The sequence below is a fragment of the Fomitiporia mediterranea genome (assembly GCF_000271605.1).
Source record: "Fomitiporia mediterranea MF3/22 unplaced genomic scaffold FOMMEscaffold_5, whole genome shotgun sequence".
Lineage (NCBI taxonomy): Eukaryota > Fungi > Basidiomycota > Agaricomycetes > Hymenochaetales > Hymenochaetaceae > Fomitiporia > Fomitiporia mediterranea.
The window spans coordinates 2,549,602-2,567,541 of NW_006760390.1; the positions used below are offsets into that span (position 1 = coordinate 2,549,602).

Consider the following 17,940-nt stretch of genomic DNA (forward strand, 5'->3'; position numbering starts at 1 on the left):
AGGAATGCTATCAAACTATTCGATACATCTGAATAAAAACTACTTAGAAGGACGAACATTAAAAAATCAACAAAAATTATCTGAGGGAGAATATTATGACTAAATATTATGATCAAACACATAACCTAACTTTGCCTCGGATCATTTCAAAGGGACGAAATTGCGAAGTAATTAAGAAGAGGGAATGAGCCAAATGCATGGTGAATTAGTAACGTAAGGTGTCGTGCGATATTCACACTTGCGATTGCTTCTCATCGTCTTGTCGTTGGACAGATACTCGTCCCTGATCAGTCGAATCTGTCGACACTGTTTTGATCAGCGGCGAAATCTGGCCGGGATACGTCAAATCAAATTCCGAAATCGAGATAGTATGGGAGAGTGGCTTACGACCAACGCTAGCGCGAGGCAGGGCGTGCAGACAATCCAGATCAACTGCAATCGTCATTGATAAGATCAAATTGATCGATATGAATAGAATAGACAAGCAATTTGAAGTGCCCACCTGAATCGCCGATGACACGACCCCGAGTACTTCTGCCCTTATGCGAAGAGGCTCCAATCTAGCTAGAGCACGTAGGTCAATAGACGTCGCCGAACCCAATAGTTCGGCATAGTCTGAATGGGACAGGCGACCATTGAATACAGCTCCTGCGACAGCCTGCGGGAGAGTAAAGCTCAAAAAGGGCACGAGTTAGAACACAAAGCTAACTTGCCAGTCCGCATGTTGCTCCGGTGAATCGCACCAGGAAAAATGCGCTCGTGGCACTAGCGATGTCGTCAGGCCGCAGAGCCCTCGTGAGCACTTGGTATGGTGTATGGAACAACATTCCGATTCCGATACCCGCGACTAGCGGAGCAATCTCTTGAAGTACAACTGAGGTGTGATTGCTCAAAGAAATCATGAGACCTTATCATGTCCCGCCGCATACAGTCAATAAAACACACATGTTATAATCGGTATCCTGGACGTACCGAATCCAGTAGTTGCTACGGCTAAGCCAACCATGATAACAATCTTCTGAGCACTTGTTGACTTGGTCTTGCGTTGGCGGTAAGAAACAAAACAGGCAACAGGCATGGATGCCAGAGATGCTCCTAGTGAATATGGCAACATACGCATGCCAGCCGCCAGCGGCGATGAGCCGTTCACAGCCTAACAGAAGAGAAGCGCATCAGCTGACACAGGAAATAATTAGATCCGGCGGTGTGAAGACCTGATAATACAGTGCCAGGAAAAAGGTTCCAGCATTGAATGCGAGTTGGTGCAAGAAGCTGATGATGAGGATAGTACCTAGATCGTTCATTTAGCACTGAAGGCGACATATCGAAGTATTACCTACCGACGGTAACGTTATTAAACATTTGTGAAGGAAAAAGAGCATCCCGTGTTGTATGCCTTTCGTAAACAGAACCAATTATCAAGATGACGCAACCCATAATCAGGGGTACCAGAGTCGCCGGGGACGACCCTGCAAATAGAATTAGAGTTGGTCATGCGAAGCGAAAGAAACGACGGTGTACACGCACACCCATATTGCGAAGAGAAACTGAAGCCGAGCACAAGCCCGATAGTACCGCACATGAAGAAGAATCTAAGCCAGAAAAATATCAATGCCGAGAACATGGGGCGCAATTGAGTCAAATGACTTACAGGCCTAGGATATCGAATCTGCTGCATAATTTCGACCAAGTCATGCCTGTCGCCGGATGCAGCGGAACATTTTTCAGAGAAAAGTGGAGAAGTGTCCAAGCTACGGAAGCGATAGGGAGACTAATTAAGACTAAACCAAGAAGCAACGTCAAAGTCGAGATAAGCTCGTAAAGCAATTAATCGTACATGCCCAGCGCCAGCTGAGCGCGCCGTTAGAGTCTGTGACAAAATATTTTAGTGTTTGTCATGCAGCAGATACGCAAACCTACCACTGAATGCGCCACCAAGCAACGGACCTGAGAAAGGAAGGACATGGTGAGCCGGTGGAGCTGGAGCGAGTAGGCATAATCACTTGCCAGCCAATGCAGATGCGCTCCAGGTTACGCTCAAAGCTTGAGACCACTGTGCTCTTCGGTCCTCTGCCACAAGTTCCGCAGTAATGAGCCAGACCGCGCTCACTATGCCACCCCCACCAATGCCCGCCACGGCCCGAAATACACACAGTAAGACGTAATTCTTGACCGACAATTTAATTCAGGTGAATTAATTAGATGGCGTAAACTGCTCACAGGCGCGAGGCCGCATAACAAAGAGCCGATCATGAAGATGAATATGCTGGTATATAAGACTGTCTGGAAATGATTCGTTAATCTAAGATATAACAGGTGGCCCACGAGGTGTCCTACCTTTCTCCCTAAAAGGTCGGAGAATTGTCCGTATAGGGGCTGTAGCGCAGTCTGCGAAATCGCATAAGCGACGCCAACCCATGGATATTGGCTCTGAGACGCGTGAAGATCTGCGATAATAGTTGGTAGACTAGTTGACACGATAGTCTATATAGAAAGTTAGTGACGAGCAGTTCTCCTTGACTACTACGTACAGCGTCGGTAGTTGCTAGAAACAACGCCAGGGCAGCCCTAAGATATGGACCACTGCTTAGCAGCAAAAGAGGAGTGTCCCGCAAGAAACGTACCCGATATGTGCAGTCAAAAGGCGGATGAACGATATACCGTCCACAGATTGTTTGTTTCCCGAATGTACTACATCAATTACGGAAGCCGTTCGAGAAGAGCAAAGACTTGGGACTGCTGAGTTCGGAGCGGCAGCGACATCCGGGAACTTTTCAGCAGTCGTAGCAGCACGATCCGCAATAGTCTCAGCAAGAGAGGGCGACGGGGTCAAGCTTTCAGATCGTTGTATGCGGCGGCTATGACCAGAGAGCGGAGAGACAGCCCGAGTAGTGCCACTGACAGACATTGAGAGACGGATCAGAAGCTCGGCTATAGCGGAGTGAGTAGAGAAGAGGCAATGAGATGTAGTTATGCATTGTGCGATTGCACAAGCGTACTTATATGCAACGGAAGAGCCTAGCGCTTGCAGGACAGGCAGAATTACTTTAACGAGAATAATTTAATCCGTCAGAGACATTAGCAAGGATCGGGTGTACCGGAGTGTGCGTTTCGATGCCGTGAGGGGCGATGATGATAGATCTTAGAGCGCAGATCATAGCGGAGAGATAAGTTTTAGCCAGAGCATCGGAGAATGCGAGTTTCAAGGAGACCGGGACGGGATCTGTGTTAAGTGGCGTCCCAGAGTGAGGCACCGTCGCCGGATGGACACTAGTGGACAAAGGACGGCGAATAAGGAGAGCGCGGCAGCGGGCTTGCCTTGTAGGGCCGAGGAGGACCTGCGGGAGACCAGCACCAGGGCAAGATCACAACATCAGCACCGGGGCAACAGGAAAAGGCTGAGCCAGAGCATGATTCCTGCAAAGGATAAAGATGCACACAGCACGTGGACGCATGCCGACGTCTTTTTCGGATGACACATCATCTCTCGTACACCAGCAGACACAAGGCGCCCGTCGACATCATCTTCTCGCATAACATGAGGCCCGTGCATTCAGCCTAGCTCAGGGCCTCAGATGCTGCGTTTCTGACTCGCACTATTCCCGCCCAGCGTGCCGTCAGTCACCATCGCTCACAAGTCGGCTTCCCTTCCCACCATGTCGACATTAAATTTAGTTCTGTAGACAAAATAAATCCATAACAGAACGTGAGCGCTCAATGGGCCTACGATGTGTAAAATTATTATTTTGCTCTATTCGAATCTCGTTCCTATTCGCGCCTCTTCGTCTCTACATGCAACTGGTACCGTTTCAACCGGTAGCAGTCCGTCGCTTTCGTTCCTTATCGCCATCTGCCTCTTTTTGCGCGTTCGATGCACCTGTCCACCGAGCAAATGCAGATGAGAAAATTGCCAGACAATGTAAAGGACGGACCGAAATAAAAATGAACGTGCAAAATCATAGCCCGAAAAATTTCTTGCCTCTTTGCCAAGCAGCAGAAATCCAGCCACTCTCCCGGTCGGGCAAGTGGGATGATGTATTATTGAACGCGTGCATACCGTTTGTGTCATTTGCTGAAGTGCCTTCCGAAGTAGCTTCTCCCGACGATTTCGTCGTGTGTCCTCTCGGCTCACGAGGACCGTCACCGGAAGACGAAGCCGGTCTTGAAGATCGGCCTTCGACGTCGTCAGCGTATGCCTGCAGTAATTCCCTCTGACGCTTTGTCAATGTCCTATTTGAATTGAAGATGCGAATGTCAGAATAACTCGTGGTCCAATAAATTCATTATACCTCGGGAGCTGAATGGCAAACGACACAAAGAGGTCCCCTTTATCACCACCGCCACTACCATACAGCCTTGGCATCCCGCGACCTTTCAATACCATTTCTTCACCTTGCTGCGTTCCCCCAGGAACCCTGACATCGACATCGCCCTCAAGGGTAGGTATTCTGACTCTTCCTCCGAGCAAAGCGGTATGCATTGGTATACGTGCTTCGTGATGAATATTTACTCCTTGCCGCCGGAACAATTTCGACGCTGCAACGTTTACGCGCACAAGAAGATCACCTTTCGGTCCTTTGCCAGATGCCGGCGCGTCCCCTTCATTCGGAACACGAATCATCATCCCATCCTCCACACCTACGAACAAAGGGTTAATACGTAATGACACGTTGTACTGTGAACCATACCGGGAGGGATGTTGACCGTTACCGCCTTACGGACTCTGACTCTACCCTGTCCACTGCACTCTCCACATTGACCACCTCGAGGTACCACCTCCCCAGATCCTTGGCACGAGCCACAAGTAGTTTCCATGTGGAAGCCTGCTTGAACGACAAAAGTTCGTGATCCTGATCCTCCGCAAGACGAACACGTCATTTTCTTTGTGCCCGGCTTCAAGCCACTGCCTGAACACGACCTGCATTCCACAATGGGCATGATGGTAATGGTTTGTTTCACGCCTTTGGCCGCATCCATGAAGCTGATCCCTATCCTTGCTTCCAAGTCATCTCCGCGAATGTTGACATTCGATGCCCGTCCACCCGCTCTCCCTCCAAACGAGGTGCCAAACAATTGCTCAAAGAGATCAGCACCAGCACCGCTCGGACCCGCACGGAATGCGCTTCCAAAGTCGCGGAAGCCGCTAAATCCAGCACCTCCAAACCCGGCATTCGAAAAAGCATTCGGATCAAAACCTGGCTGTTGTGACGCTGCTCCATATTGATCATAAGCTGTCCGTTTTCCTTCATCGCTGAGGGTCTGCCGCACAGTACATAAACGATCTAGATTTAAAGGTTGAATGACTTCAAATACGAAAAGGACGCACGTCATACGCGGCTTGGATCTCGACAAATTTTTCTTGAGCGTCTTTCTCCTTGTTCGTATCTGGATGATATTTCCTGGCAAGCTACTTGGCCAGTGATAAATTCACTAGATTAATGCAGCAGGAAAAGAAACGAGCGAACTGAATAGTAGGATTTTTTAATATCAGCTAAAGATGCATCTTTGGCTACGCCGAGCACTTGGTAAGGATCTTTATGAGCACGGGACGGAGATGACGCATGAAAGCCTCGTCTGAACTTCATTATCTACGAGTAAGCCAAACTAGCCTGCGGCATCATACATGCATACGATGCATGCTTACCCGTCTTGGCCACCGCGGAGCACTGTCTTTGCTTGCTGTTGCCCAAACTTGTTGTCGCCTTTCTCTCAAGGACCTTGCCGCACTGGTTGCCAACGTTCTAGACGTATGCATACATGTTGCAGCTGAGTCGACACCTAAAGTGAAACCAAAGAGTGCTCTTTGTCCCGACAAACGAGGCGGCATTGCAGAGGTTGTAGAGGCAAGCACTGAGAAGACAGGACTGCGACTCTATGACGGAAACACGTAGAATTTCTCAGTGAGTGGGTGCAAATTCTGTTGACTACGTAATCGTATGCGTTCACGTGATACGTGCCTTAGGTAATCTCACTTTGAGTGCTCAGTAAATACAATAATCTCTTCTCTGACACTACGAACTTGAATTTCGCCAATAATGTATCGAACATCTCAGTCAGTGGGACTTCCGGATTGCTACAGCTAAGTTTCCAAGGAATTCTCCATTCCTGCATTTCGTGTCATGATTCAGCTATCATTTCTGTTGGTGGCCATTCTCAGAAGATTAATACTAACTTACTTGAGAAGTCGCTGATCTCTGCGAACAGGGAGAAGCAATCCGACACTCTAGGCAAGTCTCTGTTTATTTGTGCATCCTAAGCATGCCCCAGGTTCATTGAGGTACGCAGACTCTGTCGCATTCTCGAACTGCTTTCGATGATAATCAATTTGTACGTGGCTAGACTGTTCTAAATAATTGAGGGACGGACTTGTTTTTGGGACTCAGAAAGAGTTACCTCGGAAACTCTAGGTAGTATATCTCAAAGTTTGTTACTAGCATTCTGGAGCTCTTGTGCTGCCAATCTCATACAGTTACCCGTACAGTTGTGCCTATCGGTGTTGCTGCACCAAGCTCAACCACTTGATCGAAGGACGAACACGATGCGAGCCTCAGGAACTGTTCCTTGTAAATCATGCTGTACGTCGAAGCTAAACAAGCCGTCTCTTCGGCGCTACCCAAAGGCACAGCCAGTCTTGAAAATAGCGCAAAGAAAGTCCTCGGAGCAGACGATGCTCAATATCTATCTCCTCTTGTCTTTGACAGGCGGCAGAATCGTTTAAACAATGCAAGGCCACAAAAATTGTTCACGGTAGCGCAGATCGTCTACTCAAAGGCAAAGGAGAACTCCTCCCACCAAAGCAGTGCACTTCATTACTTTAAAGCAGCCAGCCGACTTGGCTCCCAGCCTTAGATCTGCCTGGAACGGTATGTGTGGTGGTAGGAATTCTGTTCCTCAGGCACATTGGGGTCGAGTCGAACTTAGCGAGGTTGGGACATGAGCATACTATAACTGTCTAGCGTTTGGGTATCCCGGAGGGTGGCCCTTGTGCGGTCCGAACTAATGATTGGCGTGCTTCTCAGTGTGCATAATATGAAGGGGATTGACATTAATCCATGATAAGTCGGGTTTATGCTTCTTGCAAAATCGGTTTCTCCGTCATGGTCAGTCGATTTACATCCCTCGACATATGTAAATCATGTAAATTTACGAATCGTTTTCAGATACTTGAAATGGCAAAGGGGGGTCGGGAGGCAGTCCCCAGCTCATCCTGCGATAAACTCCGTGGAACACCAATTGAGGGCATCGAATATGATCATGCTTCTGGGAAAATTGACCAAGTTTACGCGCTGTTCTCTCGCAGCAGATTATCCCAGCACTTTAGTGCAATAGTGCAAGTTAGCTGAGAACAACTCGTACGCGCTAGCAAATATCAAATTCTTAAATTCTCTTGGGGTGCCGGCATGTTGAGACGTCAAGGGAGGAGATGTCTAGCACACCGACAATTCATTTCGGCGGCATAGTACGTTATCCAGAGATCACTAGTCTCCAGCTGTCGACGAATGAACGAAAAGTTGGCCGTATATGGCCGATATCACTTGGCTCAAATGGGGAAAGCAAGGTGCATGTAATTTCAAGATGTATATGTGCGGATAAATACCTGATCCTTCCGCGTCGCAGTCCGAGGCAGTATTTATAACAACACTAACAAGTCGACGGGAGGAGCAGAAGCCACACGATTGCCTTTCAAGATAGAATCGGACCGAAATGTGACATCGTGAAGTTGTGCTTGGAAGAGTGTAGCAGCACTGCAGTGGGAAACGCGTCTACTTGTTGTTCTTTGCTTCACGTCCAACGATGCACTTGATTAAACTGGCCTGATGACTTCGCTTGGGCGACCAAAAGAAACAAGCTTCGTTCATTCGTACACGTGAAAGGATCATGCTCCAATACCGAGATTCGAGCGGGCATGCATTCCGTTGCAAGCCTTCACCAGTCTCACACTTGGTCCGCTTCAGATCCGACTAATTAGAAGAAGGGACGAGTTCACTATTGAAAATAACTGGCTACCTCCACCATCTGCTCTCCAAGGTGCTTGATCCATTATGGTGCGCGATTGATGCATGTAGTTCAACCCCAAATAACTGTTCCAAGTATGCTGCTGACTACGGGACGACTTCCTTTTACAAAGCACTGTGCAAGCGCCCATCCTTCCCATTTATTTCAGGCGTTATCCCGTTTCCTACGCTCTTCCTAAGTCGGAATCCTTCTGAACGAACACTTACAGACCCCTGTGTCAGAGTGAAGACACCGATCAGTAAAAATTCCAATAGGCTTCATTGATACGTCTAGCGTGGTTTACATGGGCGGAATCGACATCTCTGCATAATCGCGATGAATAGCTCTTAGGCGAGTTCCTGTGCGCCTGGACTCTCTCCATTCTGAAACTCGTAATTTTGACTGGCAGGATGGGTTCAGAGCAGGCAATATGAACGGATGATTACTAGTGCGCATTAGTCGCATTGGGTGCCAATGTGCCTGCCTAAGCTGTCGGATAAAGTGTGCCACGAAGTATCATGGAAGATTCGCCAGAAGGACAGGAACATTATTATTTGCTCCAACCTCGCCCGCGAATCCACATAAAGCCTTAAACCTACTAGCGTCTACTGTTTCCGCCAAGATCTATCCGACAGGCCGACAACTTATCTGTTTGGTCGAACTACTTCCCTCATTTCGCTATTGAATTGATTGGCATTGGCATTTAACTTAAATAAGCATTCTATGCAACTGTAATGTGATCTTACCACGAGGCATCAGACTTTTGACCTGAGTTTCATACTTTATGGTCATACTTTATGGTAAATAGGCACCTCGTGTACGGCTATAGACGTTACCGGTCTCGTAGATAAATTTGGCGTCGTCTGCGTTTTGATTACAAAAATCTGCTCCCGAGAATCAAGTTAAAAGTGGTCCTTGAATGATTGCAAATCAAACCTTTGACAATCAATCGGAGAAGACGAACGAGCGAACCAATACAACTGTGTCTAAAGTAATGATTGCAATGGAACGCGAGCATTTGCAGTAGAAGGAAGCGTTTCTTCGCCAATCTATGCTCGTAAATTTGCATCGAACATCCATGGGCTTTGCATTCTAGCAACAAGTTTGAACATGCCTCATGCAAGTAACAACAGATACACGCCATCTCGTTGGCCCACCGATCTCGAGTATCTCCGTTCCACGAGTTACGCGCCAATGATTCCTCTCGACATACTGCAATACATCAAAGGCAATGGTCCTACTACGCTGTCGACGACCAAGCCCCACGTCATGATTCGGCGCATTGACAGCACCATGCATCCTGCACACGGACAAATGGGCCTATTTGCGAGTAAGAAGATCCCGCCTGGCACGCGCATTATCGATTACTTCGGCGAGGTACATACGAACGAGCGTCCAAGCTCCGACTATGATTTGTCTCTGTACCGTGTGCACGGTGACGGCGGAGTTATCGTCAATGTCGGGGTACGTCAAATCAGTACCTTTGTTAACCTAAGATAGCGCTCGCCAACGGAACTCAATATGCCAATCGAACAACCTTGCGCTGAAGATTGATGCTGCACGAATGGGCAACGAAGCTGTATATTTCATTACTTCTCAATTTCGGAAAAAAATGTATTCACAATCCGTCTAGCGTTTCATCAACGATTACCGTGGCATAAGGCCGAAACCAAATGCACTATTCAAAGAAAGAAGAACAGAACAGGGTGAACTCCGAATGAGTGTATACAGCGCGGACAACGAAGCGATTAAAAAAGGAGACGAGATTTTGGTTTCATATGGTAAAGCATGGTGGAAGGCCAGGCAGTTCGACAAGCGGGAACGGTTGTAGGCTTTGTCTTGACGTCAATTAACTACTTGTTGGAAAGCGATTTGCAAATACAGTACAATATATTCATCTTCTAACACTGAGCGCATTCTTTTTCAACTCCAGATTGCTACATTCAAAGACAGGCATTCAGAAACGGAGACTTCTAGAAAACAAATACAATGCAAACGCAAAGGCGTGGTTAGCACGGAGTAACAGACGAGTACGGCGCTCATATGGTCTAGAGCCTATACGCCTGACGCATCGGATTCACTACCGCTCTCTCCGTTCACCGCCGCTGCTGCCTTCACTGGATCTGAAGTGACCATGAGCAAATTCAGTGCCCATAAGCATGAGTACAAACGCACCGAAGTATGGGTGAGCCTGCGCTTCTTTAGCAGTCAACCTGTCTTGGTGATCGTAACGAAGCAACTTGTCCAAGAAGTCAATCGCCTCATTTGAAATATAACGTTGATTTTCGGAAGCAATGAATCTTGTCCACGGCCTCTTTTGGTATCTATGTCCAGAATGAAGCGATGGAATGTATGGGATTGATATAAGCTTGACGTACCGGCCAAGAATGTCGTCGTACTGCGCATCAAGTTCGATATCGTATTTCTCAAGATAAAGGAACAACTCGTCTGTACCCAGGACCTTGGTGATTTTCACCAGTTGGTCGTAATTGTCGTGGCCGTGGAAAAAAGGCTCCTTTCGGAAGATCTACGTCGCTTTACGTTACCACAAAGATGAAAAAGAATGAGCCCAAGCGTACCATCGAGGCAAACATGCAACCAAGGCTCCACATATCCAAGCTGTAGTCATACTCCTGGAAGTCGACGAGGAGCTCTGGGCCTTTGAAATAACGAGACGCAACTCGGACATTGTATTCAGTCTTCGGATGGTAAAATTCGGCCAGCCCCCAGTCGATAAGTCGCAGCTAGAAACTGTGATAAGTCACATATCAACCAGACAACATAGACAAGTCAACACCTTTCGTCGTTCGTGATCAATCATTACATTATGTGGTTTGACGTCTCTATGCATGATGCCACAAGAGTGACAAAAATCGAGGGCCTACGACTGATCAATACTTGCGCATGGTAAGAATCGAGTAATCCATACCTTCAGAAGCTCAAAAATGTAGAATCGAACGTCAAAGTCGGTGAAACGAGGATATAGGACTTTAAAGTCGGTATTATGCACATATTCGGTGACAAGACTCGGAATCTTGGAAGACGGGTCACGGACAACGTCCAGAAGGGCGACGACATTCGGACCGCCTGCCAGATTTTGGAGGATTTTAATTTCTCGCTTGATTTTCTTCTTCTTCACCGGCTTCAAAACCTTGATGATGCACTTGTCATCGTTGACGATATGTATGCCCTCGAAAACCTGGTATCTCTTATGAAGAACTATTCGGCTGACGATACGGATAACGCACCTCAGAGTACTTCCCTCGACCGACCTTCCTAACGATCTCGTAATGGTCTTGAATGCCCCATTGCACCTGGAGGTTATCTGTGAATCACGGATGGAAAGGATTAGCACATTCCCGATAAACAGAAGATAAATCACACCGACCATACTCATACCAGGAAGGACCACGCTCTGCATTGACATTTGCGTATACCCTTGCAACGGAGGAGACGCTTGAACGAGGCATAGTATACCATTGACAAGGGCTGTCGTGTCGCTGCTGTGTCTGGTGTTGATCATGGTTGTCATCCTAAATAGGTATTTCTAATGCTTACGTGTACTATGACATTCTAATATTCCTACAGAATTCCTTCATCCCGTAGCTTTTCCTTTCTGCATCTTTATCCCAGCAAGCACAGTGCAATGGTCAACAGTTTACCGCCCCTTGCACTAATTTTATTTTGCGTCTACGGTCCTATGATTTAGTCAAGTACGGCACCATGGCACGGTCCAAAAACAACCTAAGTCCGTCGGGTGCGCTGGCACTTCTCATCAAAAGAACTTAATATGGCCGCCAGCTCAGCTAATTGTTCTGGTGGTCCCTGGTATATTGGACTCACGCGATCACACTCATAACCACGTATACTTCTGAATTCATTCTTAATATTCAGATTTACAAGCTTGGTAGCACGGCGTTGCTAATTTTCAAGCCGGGATACGGTGTGGAAACAAACTATCTTACATTTGGATTGCTTATTACATTTACATGGCTTTCATATGAGTGATTGCTAGCCTGGGAATCAGCCTTGTAGATTCTGCACTTGCCAGCAAAGCATGACGCTTCTTGTATATCGCAGCATGTGGTAGATTCCTCTACGGTCTCCGGTAACTTCTCTTTCGTCGCCGCATTTGGACGCGAGTGAACAAAAGCGTTTCGCCGATGCTCGACATACATGTGCAGCTCCCCTCAATACTTCTGATGCTGCTGCGCTCGAAGACCTCTGACTCACGAATTATTGAGGGCTGCTACCTGTCGATGACGGATGCAATGCTTGTAAGTTTAGCCTTTGAGGGCATGAACCAGCTCAAAATGAGTAGCAAACATACAAGATAAGGACTATGATACGTTGCATGCCCCTTAACCTCGGGCTGTGGCAACATAAAAGGGCTTCAAATCTCCTTGCCTATCTCCCATCGGCAGCAGGCTTCGGTCGAGATGTTGGCATCCCGCACACCAATCGTTCAGACGCACTCGCTCCGTCTTACTTTCGTTTTCCTTGTCCTAAGCATTACGCACTTCGCCATTGCTTTCGATACCACGCGTTTTGACAACGTACGTAAATTTTGATTGACATAGTAGTCCTGTTTGCTTACACCTTGTCAAACTAGCTTGCTGTGTAGGTTTGAATAGTGTTTGTACTTCGACTGCTCTCATGCTCTTATGTTTCGACCAGCTATTGGGGACAAAATTCTTATGGCGCAACTCACCCAGATGACCCAGCAAACTGGCAAAAACCCCTCTCGTTTTACTGCGGTGATGACAGCACCATCGATGCATTCCCTGTAGCCTTCTTGAATGTCTTCTTTGGAACCGGCGGATTGCCATCTATAAACTTAGCTAATGTGAGGAGCGAGAATATATCTGGAAGCGTCCACTAACGATGGATATACAGACCTGCAATCCAACTGATAATGCAACCTTCCCTGGCACCCAGCTTCCGGATTGCTCAGCGCTAGCTAGTGATATAGAAACCTGCCAGTCAAAGGGCAAGATAATTACCATTAGTTTGGGTGGCGCGACTGGTTCAGTCGGATTCAGTTCCGACAGTCAAGCGGAGACGTTTGCCGATACAGTTTGGAACCTCTTCTTGGGTGGAAGTAGCGATACTCGTCCCTTCGGAAATGCCGTTCTGGACGGGTAAGCAAATGGCTCCCTTCTGGACATCCAAACACGACTTACGCACGCTTCCACAAAGTGTCGACCTTGATATTGAGGGAGGAGGTTCTGGTTCCTATGCAGCATTCGTCAACCGGATTCGTTCGCATGCTGGCGGTGCTAGTAAGAAGTATGTCTGGCAAATGTCAAGAAGCAGGGCAGGTCTAATTATATTTATAGGTACTACGTGACCGCGGCACCCCAATGCCCGTTTCCCGATGCCTCGCTCGGAGCGGTTTTGAATTCGGCCGAATTCGACGCCGTTTACGTCCAATTCTGTGAGTCCACCGTACCAGATTGTGACATGATGCTGGACAAGTTGTAACTTTTTTTAAAGATAACAATGTCTGCGGCCTCAACAATTTCAACCTCGCTCAGGACTGGGACTTCGGCCTTTGGTAAGGAACGAAAAGGCTGAAATCATAGCTTATTACTGATTCTATTGTATTAAGGGACAATTGGGCCCGGACAATGAGTCCGAACCCGAACGCGAAGGTTTACATTGGTGCCCCTGCATCGAGTACAGCCGCTGGACAAGGGTTCATATCAGCGGACACACTCTCCTCCATTGCCGCACAGACGCGGAAGAGTTTCCCGTCATTTGGAGGCGTGATGCTGTGGGACGCATCCCAGGCAGTTGGTAAGACTATTGCCTATCTTCCCTCGCAACGTACCTTGCTAATCACGCCAAAAGCTAATGATCGGTATGACGCCGCAATTAAGTCCGCTCTGACAGCAGCCGGCGGAACAGGATTTACCTTCCCGCCATGTTCGGCCCCGGAGTTTGTCTCCGGAACTTCCTATACCGGAGGCTCGCAGGTGTCTTTCAACGGGTACGCATCGAAGGATCTCCCCTTCCCCAGAATGACTAACATCCGAGTAGATATATCTGGCAGGCAAAATTCTTCGCATCGTCCACCCCTGCAAACGACCCGAATAACGAATGGAGCGCCAGTACGTTGTTCTTACCGGTCCAGAAAGTAGTATATGACTTATAGTCGATATAGTTAGCGCTTGCGCAGGAGACGCGCCTTCCGGCAGCAGTTCTTCTTCGTCCGCTCCGAGCACTAGCGCACCTTCGTCCACCTCGACAGTGCCGAGCTCTAGCACATCTACGCCCACCTCAACAGCGTCGAGTCCAAGCACCTCGCCTACATCGCCTCCGTCAAGTGGTGGAGTAAACTGCGCCAGTGTCCAAACCTGGACAGCTGGTGTTGCCTATACTGCAGGCGAGCAAGTCGTCTCGGGGTAAGTTTAGAGTGAAACAGAGACCCATTTCTAGTTAATGATGCCTTGTACAGTGGACATCTTTGGACAGCGAACTGGTGGACAGAGGGCGATGTCCCGAACAGTGAGATACTCCTGTGTTGAGTTCATCTTACACACTTTAACGCAGATTGGTTATTAGCAGTCAACGGGGACTGGACCGACAACGGAGCCTGCTCAACGAGCCGTGCCGCGGAGACGATAGCAACAAGCGCACACAGTGTAGCGGCATCAAGTCCGAGTACCGCACGGGACGCATCTACCGTGTCGTCGGATGCTTCAAAGACTGCAAGTGTCGCCTTTGCACTATCCTCTGCCCTTAGTGCTTCACACAGCAGCACAACTGCGAAGGCAGTATCCTCCAAAGGAGAGGACTCGAATTCAGCGTCTGCATCCGCTGCGACTCCTGTAGTGTCCTCCACGGCCAATACTCCTGATCCCCAGACCAAGGAGAGACGCGCCAAGTCGCGTTTCTTCCGCTTCTAAGCCTTCCTTTGTTATTCCCCTCTTCCCCATTACGAAGAGCTAACACCTGGTGTTCTTTCATTGACGTCGTCATCACCTATTATGATTTTATTTACTGGAATCTCTTTGGTCATGTTGTCGAGTACCAACTAGGAAATATCAACCGAACGTGTCATGTATATTCCCTTTCATTGATGTAAAATGTCGGAGTGAATGCTGGACCAAATTCATAAAATTGTACACTCGTCTGTCTACACTAAGACCATAAGTAGGATCTACGTACAGAAATATGTTTGTGAGGGTGTGGAACGTATTCGATGTTTGATAAAGTAAGTTTGTTGGAAAATAAACAAGTGGCGACTATTGCGTTTAGGACAAAGCACGGAAACAGACGTTTGGACGAGAGCACAAACATAGGATGAACGTCTTCTAGTACAAAACTACCATGCTTTAAATGCTGATGCCGCTGCCAACACCCGGTTTTGTTGCTCGACCAGCAACTATAGACTAACCTCTCGAGGACGTCAGCACTAAGAGTAGTCGAGTCGTCACAATACCTTGCAAAATTGCACTGCATACATTTACACAGGCCTTGACAGTCCAGCAAGTAATCCGGAGCTAGAATTGGGTCACAGGCCGAGAGCCTCATTCCCCGTTTGTGTTCAAATCCTTGTCTCTTCCAGACAGAGCCCTTAAGAATGCCTGCCATTCAGAAGCAGTTGGGAAGGGTTTAACCCGCCGTCTCATTGTCCCCTGTGTGCTATGCGCGCCCGAAGTTGAGTGCGCGTGAAGACGTTCAATGAGGCTCGTCCTCAGAGCAGGTGAGGGCATTCTGTGTATATCATATGCCTGCCAGAGTCGACCATCAGCGCGAACAGCGTTTGCACTTATGACGTTGAACATGAATAGAGTACGATCCAGGTGGTGTGCACGTCGGAGGAGAGAGGTACATATTGCCATACCGGCATGTGCATCATTCGCTGCATCTGTGAAATAAGAAAAGACGACATCAGCACGAATCTTGGTTATGGAAATCGACAGAGTAAAATCGGGATGTGAAGTGTGAAAGATATGAAGTTATAGAACTTTGAGGCGTACAAAGTTTTTGTTCCTCGGTCAGCTGTTCCTCCCAATTGGTCATTTTCATCCTGCCTTTGGAAAGCAAGAGTCCCTTGTACACATAGACCAGGCGTGCAATGCCGATATGGTTCGTGAGGTCACCGGGCCATCTATCATGGTCCACACATCGCGCAAGGTATGACAGCTCAACACAGGAACGTACAGTCACGGCATGGTCTCTATAAAGGCGCTGTGCATCACCTGAATCACGAAAAATTAGTTCCGACAAGTGGAAGCTCGACTGCCAAGTGCACTCGCCAAGTATTCCTACACCAGCTTTGAGGATAGTTTCATCGTCCAAGATGTCAATAAGCATCTTTGGAAATGCTATAATCAAAACCAAACGGTAATTCCGAAAGGGTTGCTGTAATTGGCTTGCATATTCGGTACTGGAACTCCGAAGTCACGCACCTTCCATCGCACATATCTGCAGAAGCAGAATCGTCTTGCGCGTCGCAAGTTGCACAAGAGCAATCGGTCGGTCCGGCAGCCCTGCAGCCGTACGCCACTCCACATCCATTCCAGCAATGCGTGCCGACTCTGAGTGTGACGAGGAGTAGAAGACTCGAGCTAACTCCCTGTTTGCTTGCTCGTGATCGCGTATATATATGACCTCTGGTGCATTTTTCGAATCCAAAAATGAATAAACGGGAATATCTGCGGGCTGGCTGTTCTTCAAACTGATCGCGCTGTAGAAGGGAATGCCTGGCTCATCGAGCGCATCGCTGACAACTGAGGTGCTAGGACGAGACATTTCGGCGGGGCGACTAGCTGATTGCCTGAACATCGCGTTCTCCGTGCGCTCCAGGAGAGTTTTGATGGCCGTTCGAAGGTCCTCAAGAGTATCTTAACTAGCTGGGACAATAGGGGGAGCAGACGGGGCAGAAGAGGAGGAAGTGGCATACAGAGGTGAAGAAGAAAGAGCTCTAAAAACTGCTCTACAAGTGCCGCTTCTTTTCCTTCCTCACAAGATAACCCCTCAACTCCTCTGGACATAACTCGTCAAACGTAATTTTGCCTTTACCAGCGTCTGATTTACTGCGAATTCCGACCACCCTCAAAGAGTACCGCAGCCAAACCAGCATATACAGCGCACGGAGGAATGAAGGCTTCTTCCTCGGCTTTAGAATCCCAAGATCCTGCGGTATCGTCAAACTCGTAACATCGAACGCTTGCTTATCTGTTCTCTTCGGCGAGTCGATCTTCGCACCAATCTTTGGTTTAGGCATCCTGGAAACTGTCGCAGAGATCCCCAGATGTTCCACAATATATACAGCACTCCATATATGCGCGTATGGCTTGTCACAGAACTTTTTTCCCAGTCTAGTTAACTTGTTGAGGTTGTTAATCACCGGCGAGTTCTATAAGCCTTTCCAACTTCCTAAATATCTTACCTTTGGGTTTCCTCATGAGGTGTAGATACACTGGCAGTGCCACTTGAGGTGACAAGGGTGTCGCTTGATGATACTTGGACGATCAGCGGTGACGCCTGGGACTCAGTTTGGTTCGGTTTCAGGGATGTGGAATACCATGAACGAGGGTGGGCGGGTCTGTGGCTATGTCCAAGTTCCGCAGCACGAGTAGAGTGATATTCAGAATGGGCGACACGCGCGCCTACTATGAACCCAGTTACGCTTATACTCATATTCCACGTAGTTTTGAACCGCGCAGTCGAAGGACCGGATCTGACGCGTTTCTTTGGCGGTTTTGTTGATTTGGAGCTTGTCAGGAGAAAATTTGATAGAATGAAAGAAGAGTTGTACGTCGCACGGCTTTTTGAGGGAGCCTGGATGGACCGACATGTTGTCTGCTCGAATTCATGAGCCAAGTACAGTAAATAAATCAACTGACTTTTTCCGTTCGTTCAATGATCGGCAGCGACGGATAAACCCGGTACCCGAATCTGACGATTAACCTCAATCCCCCGATCTGACAT

At 48.0% G+C, this 17,940-nt stretch overlaps 8 protein-coding genes across 8 annotated transcripts; 2 read left to right on the forward strand and 6 right to left on the reverse strand.

Moving 5' to 3' along the window:
* Positions 1-11: 11 nt before the first annotated feature.
* On the reverse strand, positions 12-5,887 carry FOMMEDRAFT_167507 (MFS general substrate transporter). The gene is made up of 22 exons (XM_007265825.1): positions 5,645-5,887; positions 5,466-5,579; positions 5,327-5,407; positions 4,689-5,259; positions 4,290-4,638; positions 3,728-4,230; positions 2,625-3,677; positions 2,532-2,568; positions 2,338-2,484; positions 2,221-2,283; positions 2,008-2,167; positions 1,921-1,947; positions 1,838-1,870; positions 1,652-1,781; positions 1,528-1,592; positions 1,341-1,469; positions 1,215-1,291; positions 973-1,153; positions 714-907; positions 503-658; positions 388-432; positions 12-328 (listed from the first exon to the last, which is right to left on the reverse strand). Exons 7-22 carry the CDS (start codon positions 2,906-2,908, stop codon positions 233-235), a joined length of 1,824 nt encoding a protein of 607 aa, XP_007265887.1. The 5' UTR covers positions 2,909-3,677; positions 3,728-4,230; positions 4,290-4,638; positions 4,689-5,259; positions 5,327-5,407; positions 5,466-5,579; positions 5,645-5,887; the 3' UTR covers positions 12-232.
* Positions 5,888-6,799: 912 nt separating this feature from the next.
* FOMMEDRAFT_19556 (uncharacterized protein) lies at positions 6,800-7,542 on the reverse strand (the record flags this gene model as incomplete). Its single annotated transcript, XM_007265826.1, has 2 exons — positions 6,800-7,118; positions 7,161-7,542. A coding segment is annotated over one exon (201 nt), but the record flags the coding sequence as incomplete, so codon positions are not given.
* Positions 7,543-9,135: 1,593 nt separating this feature from the next.
* On the forward strand, positions 9,136-9,799 carry FOMMEDRAFT_70390 (uncharacterized protein; the record flags this gene model as incomplete). The annotated part of the gene is made up of 3 exons (XM_007265827.1): positions 9,136-9,453; positions 9,545-9,574; positions 9,629-9,799. Coding segments are annotated over 3 exons (519 nt in total), but the record flags the coding sequence as incomplete, so codon positions are not given.
* Positions 9,781-11,492, reverse strand: FOMMEDRAFT_140294 (Pkinase-domain-containing protein). Its single transcript, XM_007265828.1, has 8 exons — positions 11,384-11,492; positions 11,244-11,320; positions 10,925-11,194; positions 10,793-10,876; positions 10,575-10,739; positions 10,374-10,522; positions 10,171-10,319; positions 9,781-10,118 (listed from the first exon to the last, which is right to left on the reverse strand). Exons 1-8 carry the CDS (start codon positions 11,463-11,465, stop codon positions 10,051-10,053), a joined length of 1,044 nt encoding a protein of 347 aa, XP_007265890.1. The 5' UTR covers positions 11,466-11,492; the 3' UTR covers positions 9,781-10,050.
* A 260-nt stretch (positions 11,493-11,752) lies between these two features.
* FOMMEDRAFT_19558 (uncharacterized protein) lies at positions 11,753-12,387 on the reverse strand (the record flags this gene model as incomplete). Its single annotated transcript, XM_007265829.1, has 2 exons — positions 12,329-12,387; positions 11,753-12,272 (listed from the first exon to the last, which is right to left on the reverse strand). A coding segment is annotated over exon 2 (217 nt), but the record flags the coding sequence as incomplete, so codon positions are not given.
* Positions 12,388-12,429: 42 nt separating this feature from the next.
* On the forward strand, positions 12,430-15,105 carry FOMMEDRAFT_19559 (class III chitinase). Its single transcript, XM_007265830.1, has 12 exons — positions 12,430-12,551; positions 12,608-12,615; positions 12,673-12,841; positions 12,892-13,136; positions 13,195-13,284; positions 13,335-13,432; positions 13,492-13,552; positions 13,607-13,794; positions 13,849-13,987; positions 14,038-14,108; positions 14,162-14,402; positions 14,456-15,105. The coding sequence occupies exons 1-12, from the start codon at positions 12,435-12,437 to the stop codon at positions 14,523-14,525; spliced, it is 1,497 nt and encodes a 498-aa protein (XP_007265892.1). The 5' UTR covers positions 12,430-12,434; the 3' UTR covers positions 14,526-15,105.
* An 83-nt stretch (positions 15,106-15,188) lies between these two features.
* Positions 15,189-16,758, reverse strand: FOMMEDRAFT_167512 (ribonuclease H-like protein; the record flags this gene model as incomplete). Its single annotated transcript, XM_007265831.1, has 3 exons — positions 15,189-15,871; positions 15,984-16,331; positions 16,416-16,758. 3 exons carry the CDS (start codon positions 16,756-16,758, stop codon positions 15,531-15,533), a joined length of 1,032 nt encoding a protein of 343 aa, XP_007265893.1. The 3' UTR covers positions 15,189-15,530.
* A 184-nt stretch (positions 16,759-16,942) lies between these two features.
* Positions 16,943-17,940, reverse strand: FOMMEDRAFT_155417 (uncharacterized protein; the record flags this gene model as incomplete). The annotated part of the gene is made up of 3 exons (XM_007265832.1): positions 16,943-17,327; positions 17,399-17,811; positions 17,902-17,940. 3 exons carry the CDS (start codon positions 17,938-17,940, stop codon positions 16,943-16,945), a joined length of 837 nt encoding a protein of 278 aa, XP_007265894.1.

Bases quoted from the DNA above. Each gene is read 5' to 3' on its own strand.
- FOMMEDRAFT_167507 (XM_007265825.1), bottom strand. From the start codon at position 2,908: ATGTCTGTCAGTGGCACTACTCGGGCTGTCTCTCCGCTCTCTGGTCAT. The intron at 1,593-1,651 runs GTAAGTCATTTG...TTTCTGGCTTAG, and splicing joins AGATTCGATATCCTAGGCCT to ATTCTTCTTCATGTGCGGTA. The intron at 1,154-1,214 runs GTCTTCACACCG...CTCTTCTGTTAG, and splicing joins TCCTGGCACTGTATTATCAG to GCTGTGAACGGCTCATCGCC.
- FOMMEDRAFT_140294 (XM_007265828.1), bottom strand. From the start codon at position 11,465: ATGCCTCGTTCAAGCGTCTCCTCCGTTGCAAGGGTATACGCAAATGTC. The intron at 10,523-10,574 runs GTACGCTTGGGC...AAAGCGACGTAG, and splicing joins GTTGCATGTTTGCCTCGATG to ATCTTCCGAAAGGAGCCTTT. The intron at 10,119-10,170 runs GTGCGTTTGTAC...TGGTCACTTCAG, and splicing joins GCAGGCTCACCCATACTTCG to ATCCAGTGAAGGCAGCAGCG.
- FOMMEDRAFT_19559 (XM_007265830.1), top strand. From the start codon at position 12,435: ATGTTGGCATCCCGCACACCAATCGTTCAGACGCACTCGCTCCGTCTT. The intron at 13,433-13,491 runs GTGAGTCCACCG...CTTTTTTTAAAG, and splicing joins CGCCGTTTACGTCCAATTCT to ATAACAATGTCTGCGGCCTC. The intron at 14,403-14,455 runs GTAAGTTTAGAG...TGCCTTGTACAG, and splicing joins GGCGAGCAAGTCGTCTCGGG to TGGACATCTTTGGACAGCGA.